Source organism: Pantherophis guttatus, chromosome 1 (assembly GCF_059756535.1).
Source record: "Pantherophis guttatus breed Tessera chromosome 1, ASM5975653v1, whole genome shotgun sequence".
NCBI classification, from domain to species: domain Eukaryota; kingdom Metazoa; phylum Chordata; class Lepidosauria; order Squamata; family Colubridae; genus Pantherophis; species Pantherophis guttatus.
In genome coordinates, this window is record NC_142063.1 from 9,926,712 (window position 1) to 9,945,656 (window position 18,945).

At 45.1% G+C, this 18,945-nt stretch overlaps 1 protein-coding gene across 3 annotated transcripts in view; it reads right to left on the reverse strand.

Annotated features, from left to right (window-relative positions):
* Nucleotides 1-4,498: 4,498 nt before the first annotated feature.
* The window catches only part of FSD1 (fibronectin type III and SPRY domain containing 1), a 31,995-nt gene continuing 17,548 nt past the window's right edge, over nucleotides 4,499-18,945 (reverse strand). For 2 of the 3 annotated variants that reach the window (XM_060681617.2, XM_087893632.1), the window contains 8 exons: nucleotides 18,573-18,694; nucleotides 16,749-16,958; nucleotides 15,176-15,274; nucleotides 13,529-13,688; nucleotides 12,706-12,785; nucleotides 9,571-9,822; nucleotides 8,747-8,835; nucleotides 4,499-5,813 (listed from right to left, as the gene is read on the reverse strand). In XM_060681617.2, coding sequence (XP_060537600.1) covers nucleotides 5,703-5,813; nucleotides 8,747-8,835; nucleotides 9,571-9,822; nucleotides 12,706-12,785; nucleotides 13,529-13,688; nucleotides 15,176-15,274; nucleotides 16,749-16,958; nucleotides 18,573-18,694 — 1,123 coding nt within the window. In that variant the 3' untranslated portion in view covers nucleotides 4,499-5,702. The remainder of the gene's footprint in view (nucleotides 5,814-8,746; nucleotides 8,836-9,570; nucleotides 9,823-12,705; nucleotides 12,786-13,528; nucleotides 13,689-15,175; nucleotides 15,275-16,748; nucleotides 16,959-18,572; nucleotides 18,695-18,945) is intronic. The other variant, XM_087893631.1, reaches the window with a different exon arrangement.

The window sequence follows — 18,945 nt, forward strand, 5'->3', positions numbered from 1 at the left end:
GACAGAGTTTTTTCCCCTTCAGTTGCCATGGCAACATTGACACGACCACATACATGTCCAAAGGGGCCGAGCGTGCAGTGAACCCTACTTTAATAATTTTCATCGACCACCCTGAATTTTTAATCAACCGTGAACTCGGATATAAGGCTTTCTAAACTAGGAGAGGCACAATATAGTCCCCTGTCTTGGAACCGCTCAATCTCTGAGACAAAATCAATATTTTTCACTCAGGGCATCCAAAGGAATCAATGAAAACTGAACAAGCAAAGTTGTTTTTATTATTTTGGCATTCACCGCCCGATCTCAATTATAAATCTATTAGCTCCAGGGACAAAAAAACAGTGATGAAGTTATCAGGCTAGAAAGCGGGAGACCGTGAGTTCTAGGCCCGCCTTAGACATGAAATCCAGCTGGATGATTCTGCGCCAATCACCAGGAGACAGGGAGCTCTAGTCCCGCCTTAGATATGAAAGCCGGCAGGGTGACTTTGGGCCAATCACCAGCAGACAGTGAGTTCTAGTCCCGCCTTAGGCATGAAAGCTGGCTGGGTGACTTTGGGCCAATCACCGGGAGATGGTGAGTTCTAGTCCCACTTTAGGCATGAAAAATGGCTGGATGACTTTGGGCCAATCACCAGGAGACGGTGAGCGCTAGTCCCGCCTTAAGATATGAAAGCCGGCTAGGTGACTTTGGGCCAATCACCGGGAGACAGTGAGTTCTAGTCCTGCCGTAGGCATGAAAGATGGCTGGGTGACTGGGCGAATCACCGGGAGATGGTGAGTTCTAGTCCCACCTTAGGCATGAAAGATGCTGGGTGACTTTGGGCCAATCACCAGGAGACAGCCCTAGTCCCGCCTTAGATATGAAAGCCAGCTGGGTGACTTTGGGCCAATCACCAGGAGACAGTGAGTTCTAGTCCTGCCATAGGCATGAAAGATGGCTGGGTGACTGGGCGAATCACCGGGAGATGGTGAGTTCTAGTCCCACCTTAGGCATGAAAGCCAGCTGGATGACTTTGGGCCAATCACCAGGAGACAGTGAGCTCTAGTCCCGCCTTAGATATGAAAGCCGGCTAGGTGACTTTGGGCCAATCACCGGGAGATGGTGAGTTCTAGTCCCACCTTAGGCATGAAAGATGGCTGGCTGACTTTCAGCCAATCACCAGGAGACAGTGAGTTCTAGTCCCGCTTTGGGCATGAAAGTCACTTGAATGACTTTGGGCTAATCACTGGGAGATGAATTCTAGTCCTACCAGTTGGTTGACTTTGGGGCCAATCCTTTTCTCTCTCAGCCCAGCCCACCTTGCAGGGTGGTTGTGTTGGAGAGAAATAGGAAGAAGAACCTGTGTCAGATACATTCACCTTATTGAGTTAAATAGAATAACTGGGCCCTTCAGAAAAGAAAAACGGAAAGGAGGATTGTCTAATGAGGAACCTGCAAGTCTCCATCTTAGAAAGCTGAGTAGAAAAGTCGAAAAAGATTTTTATTTATTCATTTATTGGTTGTCACGTTAAGATGTATGTTGGTTAGGATGCCAAAAGCTAAGCTTTGTGGATTCCACTTGTCTCGACCGGCACTTTTCCCAACTTCTGTGACTTTTTAGATGCCTGGACTTCAATTCCCAGAATTCCTCAGCCATCCAGTTTTTTTTCTATGCATCTTGTGGTACTGGGGAGATAGTCCTCGACTTACAACCGCAATGGGGATCAAAGTTCCTTTGCTAAGTCAGGCAATGACTTGTTAAGGGAGTCACCCCCAATTTTACAACCTTTGCTGCCGTGGTTGTTAAGCGAATCACTGCAGTCGGTAAGTGATTCATGTGGTCGTTAAGCAAATTTGGCTCGCCTCATGGCTTTTGCCGGGAGGTTGGAAGAGGGAGAGAAGGAAGGAGGGAAAGAAAGAAGGAGGGAGACAGAAGGAAGGAAGGAATGGAGGGAGGGAGGGAAGAAAGGAACGAGGGAGAGAGGGAAGAGGGAGGGAAGAAAGGAAAGAAAGAAGGAGGGAACGAGAGAGAGGGAAGGAAGGTGGGAGAGAGGGAGGGATGGAAGGGAGGGACAGAGTGGGAGGGAAGGAAGGGGAGAGGAAGGGAAGAAAGGAAAGAGGGAGAGAGGGAAGAGAGAGGGAAGAAAGTAAGGAGCGAGAGAAGAGGGACGGAAGGAAGGAAAGAAAGAAGGAGGGAGCGAGAGAGAGAGGGGAAAGGAAGGAAGGTGGGAGGGAGGGAGAGAAGGAAAGGAGGGAGAGGGAGGGAGGGAAGAAAAGGAGGGAGAGAGGGAAGGAAGGAGCGAGGGAAGAGGGAGGGAGGGAGGGAAAGAAGGGGAGAGGAAGGGAAGAAAGGAAAGAAGGAGAGAGGGAAGAGAGAGGGAAGAAAGTAAGGAGCGAGAGAAGAGGGACGGAAGGAAGGAAAGAAAGAAGGAGGGAGAGAGAGAGAGAGAGGGAAGGAAGGAAGGAAGGAGAGAGGGAGGAGGAAGGTGGGAAGACCACAAAGGGTGAACAGTTCTATCCAGTGAACCCAGGTACAACTGTTGTAAATTCATCCTGGTGGCCAAGTGCCCAACATTTGGTCACATGACCATGCGGTTGCTGTGACGGACATAAGTCCGAGGACCTGGCCTCAGTCACGTTTTTCAGTGCCATTGTAACTTCAAAGTATCACGAGTTCCCCAGAAACACAGGTATGAGTCTGGTGAGGTGTTTTTTTTTTCTGTTAGATCTCTACTTATTCACAGGCTGGCAGGCGTTTGCTGCTTATGGAGAAATCTGAATTTTATTACGAAGGCCAGAAGCTGGTTGAAGGATGAGACATTAAAACGAAGAAAAATACCAACAAATCTCATTTTGCCCTGCGGATTAACCTCCCTTGATCTGGCCAAATCTATCACCTTCGTTGCATTTCTGAATTATTTCTTTCATTTGGCTAACATGTTGCTTTGGCAATTCCACCTTTAAACGAGTTTGCACAGATTCCCCAGAAAAGAGCTGATCGAATCAACATCGCAGCTCTCCTTCTAAAATAAAAGGTAAGTTTCTCTCCCTCATGGAGGAGAAAAAGACGCTCGAGGAAGAGCAACACACTTTTGGGATATCCAAGGTTTGAGGTGGGCCTACCGGTAGTCCTGGACTTACGATGACAATTGAGCCCCAAAATGTCTGTTGCTAAGGGAGACAGTCATTAAGTGAGCTTTGCCCCATTTTACAACAATTTCACATGGTCATTAAGTGACTCTGGCTTCCTCATTGACTTTGCTTGTCAGAAGTTCGCAAAAGGGGACCATGTGACCCCGAGGGGGACACTGCGACTGTCATAAATGTGAGGCAGTGGCCAAGTGGCCGAATTTGGTGAAGTGAGTTTTGCCTCATTTTACGACCTTTCTTGCCACAGTTTGTTAAGCGAATCCCCGCCGTTGTTCGTGGTACACGGTTGTTAAGCTTTGATTTTGCTTGCCAGAAGGTCGCAAAAGGGAATCACGCGATACTGAGACCATCATAAAGGTAATCACAGGTAATCCTCAACTTACCACAGTTCATTTAGTGACCGTTCGAAGTTACAACAGCACTGAAAAAAGTGACATGACCGTTTTTCCCACCGTTTTTCCCACTTATGACCATTACAGAATCCCCATGGTCACGTGATCAAAATTCAAATACTTTTGGCAACTGACTCCCATTTATGACAGTTGCAGTGTCCCCTCGGGTCACATGATCCCCATTGCGACCTTTTGACAAGCAAAGTCAATGGGGAATCCAGATTCACTTAACAACCGTGTCACTAATTTAACAACTGCAACTGTGACAAAAAATGCCATAAAATGGGCTAAAATTCACTTAGCAACAGAAAGTTTTGGGCTCAATTGTGGTCGTAAGTTGAGGACTAAATGTATGGACCAGTTGCCAAGAATCTCAATTTTGATCACCTGACTGTGGGAAGGCTGCAACGGTTGTTAAGTGTGAAAAATGGTCGTAAATCCCTTTTTTCAGTGTCCTTTCAGTCACTAAACAAGCAACTGTAAGTTAAGGATTATCTGTAGTTGTGACTTTTTCTGCCTCTAATATTTTTATTGCTGTCTCTTAGTATTTCACTGCTTTATTGTTTTGTTATTGTGTATGTATGTTATAATTGTGATTAACAATAAAGTTATTTGCTTACTTACAGTACTGAACAACGCTATCAGAGCTTGGAAGCTAAACAACATTTGGTCAGGTTAGTCATTGGATGGGAGACATCAAGGAATGGCAGGCTTCCAAATCCCACTGTTAAAAGTCGGAAAAACTTCACGGAACAAAATTACAAGCCCTTTTGATGGAGTTACCAAGGATGTTATCACCAAAAGCAGAGTTTCCCAACCTCGGTCACTTAAAGACGCGTGGACTCCAACTCCCAGAATTCCCCCACTAACGGTTGCTAAATGGAACAGTGGTAAAGTGAAGTCTTATCGGTTGCCTGGTGCAAAACGATGGAGAGTCTCAAATATCTGCAAACTGATTATACGACAGCTTCTGATTTCCTTTCTAAGCAGCCTTTTATTCAGAAACGTGAGGACTAGAATCTTAGATTATTCGCGACTAGAATCTTTAGGGTTTTTTTTTAATTCTTGAGGACTAGAAACTATTTTTTTTTTTGAGGATTAGAATCTTAGGTTTCTTCTTGAGGACTAGCATCTTAGTTTATTCTTCCGAATAAAATCATGACTCGAATAACAGCGACGGGAAAAACGATTTTCTCCCCTCGAGACCGTTCGGAAGAAATAACCTAGCTTTCGCAAGCCGACAGCCAAAATTCAGACAAATCCATTGTTTATCATTTGAAGCAACGTTCCCCTTTCCCAAAATCCAGCCCCCCCCTCCCAAAAAAGAGATTTTGAATTGGGTGAGTAATTCATTCAGGCCAGATTAAAGAATTTTGCAGACTCATTTTTGCAGAATTTTGCTCTCGGCAACGGGAGTGGCTTGCCTCTGTAATTTTGGGGGAAATTTTGGGGTGTGAGGGGTCAGAAAACCAGAAAATGCACAGTGCTTCTAATGTCCTTTTTTTTTTTTCAACAAATTTTCGTGCTACACGAGAGGCGCCATCTCGTCACCCCACTGACGGCACCGGATAACCGAGGGGGAACCCTGGGATTAAAATCCATCAAGGGCACCATTTATTTTTTTTTTGCAATCCCATCTAAATCATCTAATATCTTCCAGCTAACGTCTTGTAAGTCTCCACGACGAGTGCTTAAAGCAGGGGGGGGGTCTCCAAACTGGGGCCATTTTAAGACTTGTGGACTTCAACTCCCAGAATTCTTCAGCCGGCCATGTTTGGTTTGAAAGACATCAAAATGGCTTCCTCGACTTGGTGCCAAGGAGCTGGACTTCCAAAGATTCCCTCTCTATGGTTTCTGTCCTGTAGGATGAATTATGGATCCAGGCACCTTAGAAGTCTCTGGTCCCATGGTTGGAAGATGGATCTTCGCATCCCAGGACTATAGAGGCGGGTGCCACTTATGGACCACGCTCTCCATGCTGCCTGGGGAATTCTGGGAGTTGAAGTCCATGAGGCTTAAAGTTCCCAAGTTTGGAGACCCCTGGGTCCAAAACCTGGAATAAAAAAAAAAAAGAAGATATATTGGTGGTGTTTTTTTTTTTTTTTTAAATACAGTGGGGTCTGTGACCGTGAATGGACTGTCTCTCCGTCTTGGAAAGGAGGAACGTGACGGGCGTCACTAAGTGAGGCTGGTAGTGGAACTGCTAGTCGCGCTGTTGCGCTTCTGAAGGCATTTGACGGCGCTGGGAACTTGCAAACCGGAGTAGACGTGGAAGCTGCCACACCACACCTGACCAGGAAGAAAAGAAAAACCGAAAATAAGCTTGGGGGAAAAAAAATTGCAACAGGTCCAAAGAATGATAGAAACTCAAGAGATCACAAGCAAAACAAGGAGGCTGCTGTAAAATTCTAAAAAGTAAGGTGTCTGTCTGTCTGTCTTATCTATCTATCTATCTATCTATCTATCTATCTATCTATCTATCTATCATCATCATTTAACGACCTCATAATTCCTTGTGGGGTGGAGTCTGGGTAACTGAATGGAGCTAGCAATGTTTAATGGCCGGATGCCTTTCCTGTCACCAATGCAGAGTTTTGTTCAGCAGATATATTCTCATTGTGCCCAGAGAGAGAAATATCTGCCTCTACCTAGGATCGAACTCACAGCCTCCTAATTGTGAGGCGAGAACTCCACCTCTAGAATACCGCAATACACACACACACACACATATGTATGTATGTATATGTGTATACAGGTCAAAAGTCGTGGTGGCCACAAGTGCGCTAAGAGCTACCCCTCTGGAATTTTTGCAGGACATAGGTCTGCCATTTTGACTTTTTTGACCTCCCTGTCATGGATGCTCCTCCTGAGTGATGCACTTATCTTCAGAGCTAAACCACTCTTGCTCCACGTTTGCTTTGGAAGGGGAAAAATGTGAATTTTGTATCGGTCCGCAAGAGAGGGGAGGAAAGGGAAGATTTTGGACAATGCCGAAAAGATTCCTGCTGTTTTCCATGATTTTTTTTAGCGCTCCGTTGAAAAGTGTAGTATTTTGATAGGGCTGATTATTGCTTTTTTTGTTTTTTGGATGGCTGCTATGTAGGATCGATGTATCCTTCCTTCCTTCCTTCCTTCCTTCCTTCCTTCCTTCCTTCTCTCATCTTCCTTCCATCCTTTCTTCCTTCCTTCCTTTCTTCTTTCCTTTCCTTCCTTCTCATCTTCTTTTCTTTTCTTCTCTCATCTTTCTTCTTTCTTTCCTTCCTTCTTTCCTTCCTTCCTTTCCTTCCTTCTCATCTTCCTTCCTTCTCTCATCTTCCTTCCTTCTCTCATCTTCCTTCCTTCCTTCCTTCCTTCCTTCTCTCATCTTCCTTCCTTCCTTCTCATCTTCCTTCCATCCTTTCTTTCTTCCTTCCTTTCTTCTTTCCTTTCCTTCCTTCTCATCTTTTCTTTTCTTCTCTCATCTTTCTTCTTTCTTTCCTTCCTTCTTTCCTTCCTTCTCATCTTCCTTCCTTCTCTCATCTTCCTTCCTTCTCTCATCTTCCTTCCTTCCTTCCTTCCTTCCTTCCTTCCTTCCTTCCTTCCTTCCTTCCTTCCTTCTCATCTTCCTTTTTTCCTTTCTTCTTTCATCTTCCTTCCTTGTCTTGCCACAAGGTGATTCTTCTGCATTATTCTATTTTTAATTGCCACATACTGTGGGATGCCCAGACTCAGAATGGGAGTTGGCCCATTTATAAAGTATTAATTTAATGAATTAAATTTAACCAATTAAACCAAATTCAATTATTAAATTACATTAAACTGCATCAAATTAAAATTAAATTAAATTGCATTATTCAACTAAATCACGCTAAATTAAATTATCAAGTGAAACTCATTAAATTAATTAAATTTAATCAATGGAATTATTCAATTTAATCCATTAAATGACATTGAATTATTCAATTAAATTAGGTAGACATTTGTCGTGAAGGGCTGGAGAGAAGACAGAGATTTAACAATCGTTTTCAAATACCTGCAAGGAAGTCACATCGGAAGACGGACTCTAATCCTTATGGGTTCCAGACCCCAAACACATTTAAGATTTAAGTTTAGTAGATATTGTGGTTGAATGAAAGAAAAACTTCTTAACAATAAGAGCAGTTTGCGTGCCTGGTGGAAACCCTATGGGATGTATTTAAATACAGGCTGGGCCACCATCCAACAGGGGGATATTTTAATTTGGACCCCGGCACAACAGAGGGGGGTGGATTGGATGCCCTCAAGGGTCCCTCCCACTTCCACGGTTCTATAATTCTACACTTCTAATTTCTCGCCTAGCTGAATTTTATTGTGCTAGTGTAGCATACTCTAGGTTTAGATATGGAGAAAGAAAAAAAGGAATAATTTCTAATCCTTTAGAGCCTAGATGTACATAATCAATAAATATAAATCAACCATCCAGAGATTCTTTGCGAGATGGGCAGCATATTATTTTAATAAATTAATAAATATAAATCAGCCACCCCAGCGTTGCTTTGCAGAGTGAGCTGGGTGGCATAATAATTTAATAAATTAATAAATATAAATCAGCCACCCTAGCGTTGCTTTGCAGAGTGAGATGGGTGGCATAATAATTTAATAAATTAATAAATATAAATCAGCCACCCCAGCGTTGCTTTGCAGAGTGAGATGGGCGGCATATTAATTTAATAAATTAATAAATATAAATCAGCCACCCTAGCGTTGCTTTGCAGAGTGAGATGGGTGGCATAATAATTTAATAAATTAATAAATATAAATCAGCCACCCCAGCGTTGCTTTGCAGAGTGAGATGGGCGGCATAATAATTTAATAAATTAATAAATATAAATCAGCCACCCTAGCGTTGCTTTGCAGAGTGAGATGGGCGGCATATTAATTTAATAAATTAATAAATATAAATCAGCCACCTCAGAGTTGCTTTGCAAAGTGAGACAGGCAGCATATTAATTTAATAATTTAATAAATTTATGGCGGGGTATGTGGTTCTGTCACTTCATCCAGCATAATTCACTTCCTTGATCCAATCTATTAATTGATCTCCTTTAAGTACGGTAGTTCAATAGATCTCAGCTTTTCCCGTCCTCCAGCAAAATCCCACCACAAGGACTAGAATCTTGTATTTTCATAGTATTTCAAAGATCTTCATCGCATGTTATAAACCCCACAAGTTTCTTCTCCGCTACCACTTCCGAATCTCTTACCATAAAGGCCGGGAGAACCGGTTGGGTAAATTTGGCCCGAAACGTATGAAGCAACTGTTTGGTTTTGGCGTTGTAGAACGAGAGGAATCCTGCAAAAGAAGGAAAAGGGAAAAAAAGGGGGGCTCTTGAGGGATGAGGGAAAGGAGAGAATGTGGACAAGAAGAAGTAGAAGGGGGACCACAAAATTTATCTATCCCAATCTGACAGGGAAAATTTGGGGAAGTCCCCCCCCCAAAAAAAACCCGTTATTACGCCTTCCTGGCATTTCTAGAGGCAGTCCTCGACTTATGAACAGCATCGGAACCAGAATTTCCTTCGCTAAGCAAAGTGGTTGTTACTGAGTGAGTTGTGCCCAGTTTGGCAAGCCAGTAACATGGTTTTAGGTGAATTGGCGACTTTGATGGTCGCAAGCGTGAAAAACGGTCCTAAGTTGCTTTTTTTTTTTTGGCGCTGTTGTAACTTTGAAACGAAACAGTTTGTACGTTCGGGATTACTGGCCTCCTCCCCAAGAGGCAAAGAAGTGGCAGTAACGTTCCAAGGTAGACTGCTCCTCCACAGGGAAGCTCTGCTGTACCAAATAGCCATGCCCGTAGTCCAGATTGGTCACGCCCACCACGGGAACCCGTTAGGGAAGAGGCAAGCCCCTCCCCTCCCCACCATGACCTCATATTGCCTATCAAAGGGGCGGAGTCAAAACCATCAAGATGCTAAATATGTGCTCACTCTCCAAGCCCCTCCCCTTTATACCTGTAGTCTGTTTAAATACAGGTAACCCTTATTATTATTTCAATTTATTCGTCACCCATCTAGTCATAAGAAATTACCTTCGTGAAAATTGCAATAGACGCCTAGAATATCCGGAACTGGGATGTCCAAAATTTTGGCCTTATTGTTGTGTTTGGCTGTGAAGCTGACCTGCAGCCAGTTATTCAGATGAAGGCACCAGGAAGAAGAAGTTTTGCCCAGCTGGTCAAACTTGCCCAAAGTCCGATAAGCCACGCCCACCGCAAAGGCCTTGCTGTCCCGGTCGTAACGCACCTCCCAGTAGTGGTCACCGCTGTCAATCAGAGTGTCCCCTGCAACGGGAAGAATTATCGAGCCCTTGGATTGGTTGATAAATCCGTTTGCTTGGTTTTCATTGGCTAAAATCAATGCGTTTCTCAAACTCAGGGACTTTAAGATGTATGGACTTCAACTCAATTTGTTTTATAAATTGGGGTGTTTTAAATTTGTTCGTGGGCCAAAGTGTTTAATGTATTTTTAAATGGTTTTTTAACATTTGTATTATGTATATTTTATCCCTTGGCTGTTCACCACCCTGAGTCCTTTGGGAATAGGGCAGTATATAAATTTAAATAATAATAATAATAACAACAACAAGAACAACAACAAGAACAACAACAAGAACAACAACAACAACAATCCCAGAATTCCCCAGCCAGCCATGGCTGGGGAATTCTGGGAATTGAAGTCCCTGCTTCCTAAAGTCACTGATCTTGAGAAACTGGCTAAAATAAACCTAAATCTGTGTTTAATGCAGTCTTTCTCAACTTTTAAGATGTCTAGACTTCAACTCCCAGAATTCCCCAGCTACGTGCTTCAAAGTATGGGGAATTGTGGGAATAACCACAAAAAATTGAATTAATTTAATTTTAAATTTAGGAACTTTATTGTTTCAATGTTTTATACTATATTTTATTTAATATCCGTAAGCCGGCTGGAGTCGGCTTGGGCCAGATGAGTGGCATACAAGCTTGATAATAAAATAAAATAATAATATAAAATATAAAACAAACCCAGCACAAGACAGTTGCAATGTGTGACTTTCCTAGCCAAAGTTATAGGCCTGACTAGAAGACCTCTGAGGTCCCTTCCAACTATGGCATTCTGTTAAAAGTCACTTAAAAGTGACTTTTTTCCTCCCTAAACAAAAATCAAGGCACGAGGAGAAAAAATACCAATGCAATCCTAACAAGCTAACAGAGATTGTGAGCCAGGATGGAGCTAAAATTATCTCCCTGAACCTTTAAAAATAATTATTAAGCCAGGAATCTCCAGTCAATTCCCATCAGCTGCAAATTTAGTTCCTGGCCCCACCCACTTCTCTGAGCTCTGTAGCTCCGCCTCCTACAGAAGCTCCGCCCTCACCTACCCATCACAGTCCTTGTCTCTACTAGAATTCTGGGAGTTGAAGTCCACGCTTCTTAAAGTCATTGAAGTTGAGAAACTGGCTAAAATAAACCCAGAGATGGGATTCAGCCGGTTCGGGCGAATCGGATGCTAATTTTACTTCTGGTTCGCCGAACCGATAGTTGAAAGGACTGGCTGGCCCCACCCTCCCCGCCCACCCCTCCCAGGAGTCTCCATGCGGCCCATTTTGGATGCCAGGAAAATGCAGGGCCCACGCGGAGGCTCCGGGAGGGCGAAAAACAGGCCTCTCGGAAGTTCTGGAAGTCTGGAAACGGGTCCGTTTCCGGCCTACGGAGGGCCTTCGAAGCCCAGGGGAGGCCGTTTTCGCCCTCCTGGAGGCTCAAGAAAAGCCTCTGGAGCCTGGGGAGGGCGAAACACACACACACACACATACCGCCGTGGTGCAGGAGGCCAAGTAGGCCACACCCACCATGGCCATGCCATGCCCACCCAGCAACTGGGCGGACAACCAGTCACTAAAATGTTTGAATCCCGCTCCTGAATAAACCTATGATAAACCTGGATTTCTGAGTTTAACTCAGTGTTCCTTAACCTTGGCGACTTTAAGATGTGTGGCCTTCAACTCCCAGAATGCTCAGCCAGTGTTTGTGGACTTCCCGAATGTTTATTAAGCACCTCCCCCAGAGAATGAAATATTTGGGGGGATATTAAAAGAGGCAGAATATTAAATTTCCCCTAAAGGAGAAATGGAGGAACATGTTCTTAAAGGTAGAAAGCAGGCCCAGTCTTCCTGGAAAACAGCTCTAGCAGAATCCTGAAGTCTTTAGAGAGGATATTTTGCACTTATTAAGAAAGCCAGGCCACCCTATTCATAAACAAAATACCTTCAGCCACAGCTCCTACAGAAGACTGGCGCTGATGGGATTAAAATATAAAAAAAGAAAGAAGCCTAAAATCTACATTCCCCCATCCAGCTCCAAGGACAGGACATGACCTCCCAGCCACAATGTGAGTCAGGCAACAATAATTAGAATATTAAAAGCAGTGGTGAAATCCAAATTTTTTTATTACTGGTTCTGTGTGTGTGTGTGTCTTGGTGGGAGTGTCTTGGTGGGCGTGGCAGGGGAAGGATACTGCAAAATCTCCATTCCCTCCCCACTCTGGGGCCAGCCAGAGGTGGCATTTGCTGGTTCTCCAAACTACTCAAAATGTTCGCTACCAGTTCTCCAGAACCTATCAGAAGAGCCTGTTAGTACAGTGGACTGAAGCACTGTTATTAACATCTGCTGCTTGCAATTATTGCAAGTTCAAATCTCACCAGGCTCAAGGTTGACTCAGCCTTCCATCCTTTCAAAGGTAGGTGAAATGAGGACCCAGATTGTGGGGGCAATAAGCTGACTTTGTATAAATATACAAAAGTATGAAGGCTATTGCTTAACGCATTGTAAGCCGCCCTGAGTCTCCGGAGAAGGGCGGCATATAAATTAAAAAGCAAAAAAAAAAAGGAAAAACCTGATGGATTTCACCCCTGAGTAAAAAGGCACACTGAAACACAGGTTAAAGTACATTTCACAACAGGCATCTCCATTGCAAAGCCCCAAAGAGTTTATAAAAGCTCACCTATCTCAACCCTCATTTTGTCAGCCACCCCAGAAACATGCTGCTGTCACTGAAGTTTCCGGCGTCTCACTAAACAGAGACCTCCTTACCTGCAGCTTGCCTCCATTTTATTTCCCGTGTCTTCCTCCCTGGACCAGATTTTCTTCTAACACCCCCAAGATGACCCAGGATACTGACGAGATCCTTACCTAACACCGTGTAGGATTCGGCGGTGAATCGGTCTCTCCCTCCGCGGCCTGTCGGCATCCTTTTCGGAGACTGGACACACCTGTGGATGAGAAAACCCAGAGGGGGACATATTATAAATGTATGCAGGTAGTCCTCGACTTACGACCACGATCGAGCCCAAATTTTCTGTTGCTAAGGGAGACACTTGTGGAATGAGTTTTGCTCCATTTTACGACTTTTCTTCCTGCATTTGTTAAGAGAATCACTGCAGTTGTTAAATTAGTCAGGCGGTTGTTAAATGAATCTGGCTTCCCCGCTGACTTTGCTTGTTAGAAGTTCACAAAAGGGGATCCCGTGACCCGGGGACACAGCAACCGTCATAAATACGAGTCAGTTGACAAGCTTCTGGATGTAAATCACGTGACCATGGGGATGCTTCGACGCATCGTAATTGTAAAAAATGTCCTAAGTCACTTTTTTCGGTGCCATTGTAACTTTGAACGGTCACTAAATGAACTGTCGTAAGTGGAGGACTACCTGCATTCATTTAATGGCAGTATTTATCAGCCTAGCTTGAGAATGACATAAAGCAATCCAGCCGAAGTTCAATTCTTTATCTGCTCCCACCATAGAGACAGACTCTTGCCAGAGTTAAGCTACACAGGTAGTCCTCGACTTACAGCCGTTCGTTTAGTGATCATTCAAAGTTACAACGGCACTGAAAAAAGTGACTTAGGACCGTTTTTCATACTTATGACTTTGAAGCATCCCCATGGTCACGTGATCAAATTTGAAGCTGACTAAATGAAGAAATAAACCAGCAAAACCCAGCAAAGATCTTACCTGGCTGGAGAATTAACCGGGGAGGCGGTTCGGCCCTTCCCGTCCTTTTCTCGCGCTTTCATGTCTTGTACCTTCCCACCCATGGCGTCCCATTCCACACTCAGGTCTTCCACCTTGAGGTTCAGGTGGCTGGTGCTGCCATCCAGGCGGTACATGAAGGCTGGGAAGAGAAGAAAGAAGGAAGATGCTTCCATGTTCACGTCTAAAGTCCCTTCCTCCCTCCCTCCTCTTTTCTTTCCTTTCGTTCCCTTCATCTTTCCTTCCTCTCTCCTTTCCTTCCTTTTCCTTCCCTCCTTCCTTCCTCTTTTCTTTCCTTCATTTCCCTCCCACTCTTAATTTCTCCTCTCATTTCCTTCTTTCCTTCCTTCCCTCTCTCCCCATCCCTTCCTTCCTCTTTCCTTTCCTTCCCTGCTCCCTTCCTCTTTTCCTCCTCTCCCCTCCAGCTCTTAATTTCTCCTCTTATTACCTTCCTTCCTTCTTTTCTTCCTTTCCTTCCTTCCTTCCTCTTTCCTGTCCTTCCCTTCCTCTTCCCTTCCTCTTTTCTTTCCTTCCCTGTTCCCTTCCTCTTTCCTTCCTCTCCCCTCCAGCTCTTAATTTCTCCTCTCATTTCCTTCTTTCCTTCCTTCCTTCCCTCTCTCCCCATCCTTTCCTTCCTTCCTTCCTTCTTGCCTTCCTTCCTCTTTCCTTTCCTTCCTTTCCCTCCCATTCTTAATTTCTCCTCTCACTTCCTTCTTTTCTTCCTTCCTTCCCTCTCTCCCCATCCTTTCCTTCTTTCCTTCCTTCCTCTTTCCTTTCCTTCATTTCCCTCCCACTCTTAATTTCTCCTCTCATTTCCTTCTTACCTTCCTTCCCTCTCTCCCCATCCCTTCCTTCCTTCCTCTTTCCTTTCCTTCCGTGCTCCCTTCCTCTTTTCCTCCTCTCCCCTCCATCTCTTAATTTCTCCTCTTATTTCCTTATTTCTTTCCTTTCCTTCCTTCCTCTTTCCTTCCTCTCCCCTCCAGCTCTTAATTTCTCCTCTCATTTCCTTCCTCCCTTCTTTCCTTCCTTCCTCCCTCCCTCCCTCCCTCTTCTTCCCTCCCACTCCTAATTTCTCCCTCTTTTCCCATTCCTCCCTCCCTTCCTTCCTTCCCAATCTTGACCCAAGATCCCCATATTGTTTCTGCTTTAATGACCGCAAAGGTCACCGAACAACCTGAACCACGGCATATACTGAGGACTAGCTGTATAGCCAAGATTTATAAAATAGTTTTAGCCTTTTCTGCGGATTTCCTAGTGTGCTCTACTTACTGGGAGGGACAATTTCCTGCAATGCACAACTTCACTGATCAACGAAGCAAGTTAACGGGAGGGGCCTTTAAGACTATCTAGCTCAACCCTCATTCTCCTTTCCTCTTGGCGTTGTTCAAGTTCAACCCAGGCCTTGATCACCCAGATGCAGCCGCCATTTTGACTTTTTTGACCTTTGCTCCAGATACTCCTGAGTTTAACATTATTGAGATCACAAAGCTGGATTTCCCATAAATCCAAACTAGGAAACCACAAACACCGGAACTGAAACTTTCCAATCCTGGCTAATCTTTAATCTGGGCTGGAAATCCACGCTGCCACCCCCCACCTATGCATAAACCACCTCTTGGGGTTGCCCACCTCTTGTTTCCAAAGTGACCGGCTCCGAAAACTCTCCTGCCACCGCTTTGTTGCAGGCTTTGACTCGAAAATTCATGTACTTCATGTCAAATTTCAACCCTGTAGAGATGGAACAGCAAAGAGGAAGTGAAGAGAACCTAATATTTATCTACCGTGTTTCCCCCGAAAGTAAGACCCTGTCTCATATTTTTTTGAACCCCAAAATAAGCGCTTGGCCTTATTGTCACGAGGTCTTATTATTTGGGGGCGCGTGGAGCAATACGGGGCTCCTTTTGCCATCTTACCTGATTTCCAGCTCTGTCTCCCTAGCCCTAATCAGTGGAAATGGCGGGGACTTTAAATATTTTCAGGGGTGGGGCTTATTTTAGCGCATCTGCTCAAAAGCCCAATTGGGCTTATTATCAGGGGATGTCTTATTTTCGGGAAAATGGGGTATTTCAACCACCATATAGGATCTCCTGCTTGAGCAGCTCCCTTCCAGCTCTATTCTGATTGATTGATGTCATGCTGGTTTGTGCAAAATGTCATCGGAATCAGGATTCAAATAATTTAACCGGTTCTCTGCCCTAATGACCGGCTGGGTGGGCGTGGCCATGGTGGGCGTGGCCAGGGGGTGTGACAGGCAGCACTCGGCCTCCTGAACCCCCCTGGGAGCAAAAATGGGTTTCGGGGGGGGCGCACCACATTCCCCCCACACCAGGGGTGGGCTCTAAATTTTTTTACTACTGGTTCTGTGGGCGTGGCTTATTTTGTGGGTGTGGCTTGGAGGTCATGTGACTAGGTGGGCGTGGCTAGCTGGTCAGAGTCATTTCTGGAAGGTCCTCGCACTTACGACCAGTCCTCGTGCCTACGACCCGACTCATTTGTTTGCTTTTAACACTGATCAGCTGTAGGGCGGTCCTTTGAAGTCCCGCGGCAAGAATTTAAACAGTTTTTTTCCCTCTAGTCATCAGCTGGGACTCAGGAGGCAGCAATAGATTGGGGGTGGGGCCAAATAAAAGGTAAGAATAACGTGGGGTGGGTGGGGGGGGTGGGAGGGCGGTGGGGGGGAGAACCGGTTCGGTGACATCATATCGTCACCGCTACCGGCTCGGCTGAACCGGACCAAACCGGGAGGAACCCACCACTGCCCCGCACCCCGTTTTGGACCTAGTAGGCCTCCCTGCAGCCTCCTGGGAGCAAAATCAGGTCACGGGGGAGGGGGGTGCTGTGCCCCCCGTGCCCCATTTTGGGCCTAGTAGGCCTCCCTGCAATTACCTGGGAGCCAAAACAGGGCACGTGGGGACTCCCGGAAGGGACGGGGAGGGGAGGGGCCAGCCAGCAATTTAAAAACCGGTTCACCCGAATCGTCCCAATCCGGCTGAATCCCACCACTGATCGTAATGAGCATGACATCATCATGGTTTGTTCCAGACCTTTTTAGCATCTTCGGACAAGGTGCGAATTCCAAAACTCTCTGTCGGGATAGTGGGCAAGATAGTCACCCACCCCGCTAAGAGAGGGGGTGTTTGACCTCCCCCCCAGGTAGGAAAATTTGAACCCAACTCTTGTATCTCAACCTGCTTGGCCTTACCGGACAGCGTATACTCGGTTTGTCTGATCCCTTCAATAACCATCCAGGGATGGTCTTCCTTGACCCGTGGAGGCCCTTCAAAGTTGGTCTTGCGATATTCCATCACGTAATGGTCGATCTTGCTATCTTCTTCCGGCATTTTCCAAACAAGTGTTACGCAGTTGTCGGCCACCAACGATTCAGCCACATCTATCTCAGGCGCACTGGGAACTACGTTTCAAATCGGGGAGATAAAAGAAAAGATTCGCAATCAGGATTCTCGTTTCGGCCTCATCAGGGACTAGTCCCTTTTCCCTAGGAGATTCAATTGCCTCTTCAAGTTCTACATCAGTCACTCAAGGTAGAGGGAATGAGGATTTTTGAAAATTACTAACTCTCCCCATGGCTTTAATAAACATGTGCTAATTAGTTTTAAAAATTGTTAAAGACCATAATGGGAAAATTGTATTTCAGGTTTTTGGGGGAATTCAATTCAATTTTAATTAATTCCATTTTTATTTCCCCCAGTTTTTGAAAAGGTTGATTAATACCTTTTAAAGCACTGTTTTTCAAATTTGGCTACTTTAAGATGTGTGGGCTTCAATTCCCAGAATTCCCTTTCCAGCCAGCATGCTAGCTGGGGAATTCTGGGAGTTGAAGTCCACAGATGCTAATTAGGGGAGTTGAAGTTCAACCACCTTAAAGTTGCCAAGTTTTAAAAAAACACTGCTTGAAATCCTTACCAAGACTAACTTTAAGTATATATTACAGAATAAATGAGTTGTCTCTTTTCTAATAAATTACTTTAATAACTGAGTTTTTAGCTTTTTACCTCAGCTAATGTTTTTACTTTCCTGGGGAAGGAACTATGATTCCTGCACATCAACTATGGCCTGTTCTTCCTTCTAATGACAGCTCCAATATCATTGCCAATCAGATGCAGTTACATGATGCTTCACTTAATGACTGTGCTGCTTAACAACAAAATTTTTGGTTCCAATTGTGGTTGTAAGTTGAGGACTACCTGCAAACCAATTTGGTGTTGTGGTTACTAGGCTAGTAAACCAGGAGATGGTGAGTTGTAAACCCGCTTTAGGCCTGAAAACTGGCTGGGTGACTTTGGGCCAATCACCAGGAGATGGTGAGTTCTAGTTCCAATTTAGGCATGAAAACTAGCTTGGTGACTTTGAGCCAATCACCAGGGGACTCTGAATTCTAGTTCCAATTTAGGCATGAAAGCTGGTGGGTGACATTGAACCAGTCACCAGGAGACGGTGAGTTCTAATCCCGCCTTAGGTGTGAAAGCCGGCTGGGTGATTTTGGGCCAATCACCAGGAGACTGGGAGTTCTAGTTCCACCTTAGACACGAAAGCCGGCTGGGTGACTTTGGATCAATCACCAGGAAATTGTGAGTTCTAGTTCCAATTTAGGCATGAAAACTGGCTGAGTGACTTTGGGCCAATCACCAGGAGACGATGATTTCTAGTTCTGCCTTTGGTATGAGAGCTGGCTGGGTGACTTTGAACCAATCACCAGGAGATGGTGAGTTCTAGTCCCGCCTTAGGGATGAAAACCAGCCCGGTGATTGGGCCAGTCTTTCTCTCTCAGCTCAGCCCACCTCACAGGATTGTTGTTAGGGGAAAAACAGGAGGGGGAAGGAATATTATATATATTCACCTCTGTGGGTTACTGATAAAGTAAGAAAGGCGGGATTTTTAAAAAAAATCTAGTAAAAATACGCTTGGAGAATGCACCCCGGCTGTGAACCATGGACTTGGTAGTCTTCAGCTGGAAAAACAAAATATAGCCTAGTTTGCAGAAGTAAAATCACATTTTCCAATTCACCTGGCAGGAATTTGAGAGTCTGTAGCATTTGGCGCTCCTGGGCAAAATCCACCATCAAGTGGCTCATGTTGTCAGTTACTTTAGCCTTGAGCGAGAGGCGGAAGGCCGGGGCCATCGTCACGCTACGGAGGGGAAGGAGAGGCGAGTTAGAAAGGCGCGCCATCAACCCCCCCACCCCACCCATCGCACCCCTGCCAACACGTCTTCCGCAGCCTAGCGAGAGGGATCGGAGAAGGCGACATGCAAAGAACCCAGCGCCCCGGATCCAGCCTGGCAAAACCTTATCGGCCAAAGTGTCTACAAAGCATGTGCAGAGTTCTGAGGGTAAACCTTCTGCAGGGTCTGCCTCCAGGGCAAAAGCCAAGGACTTTCT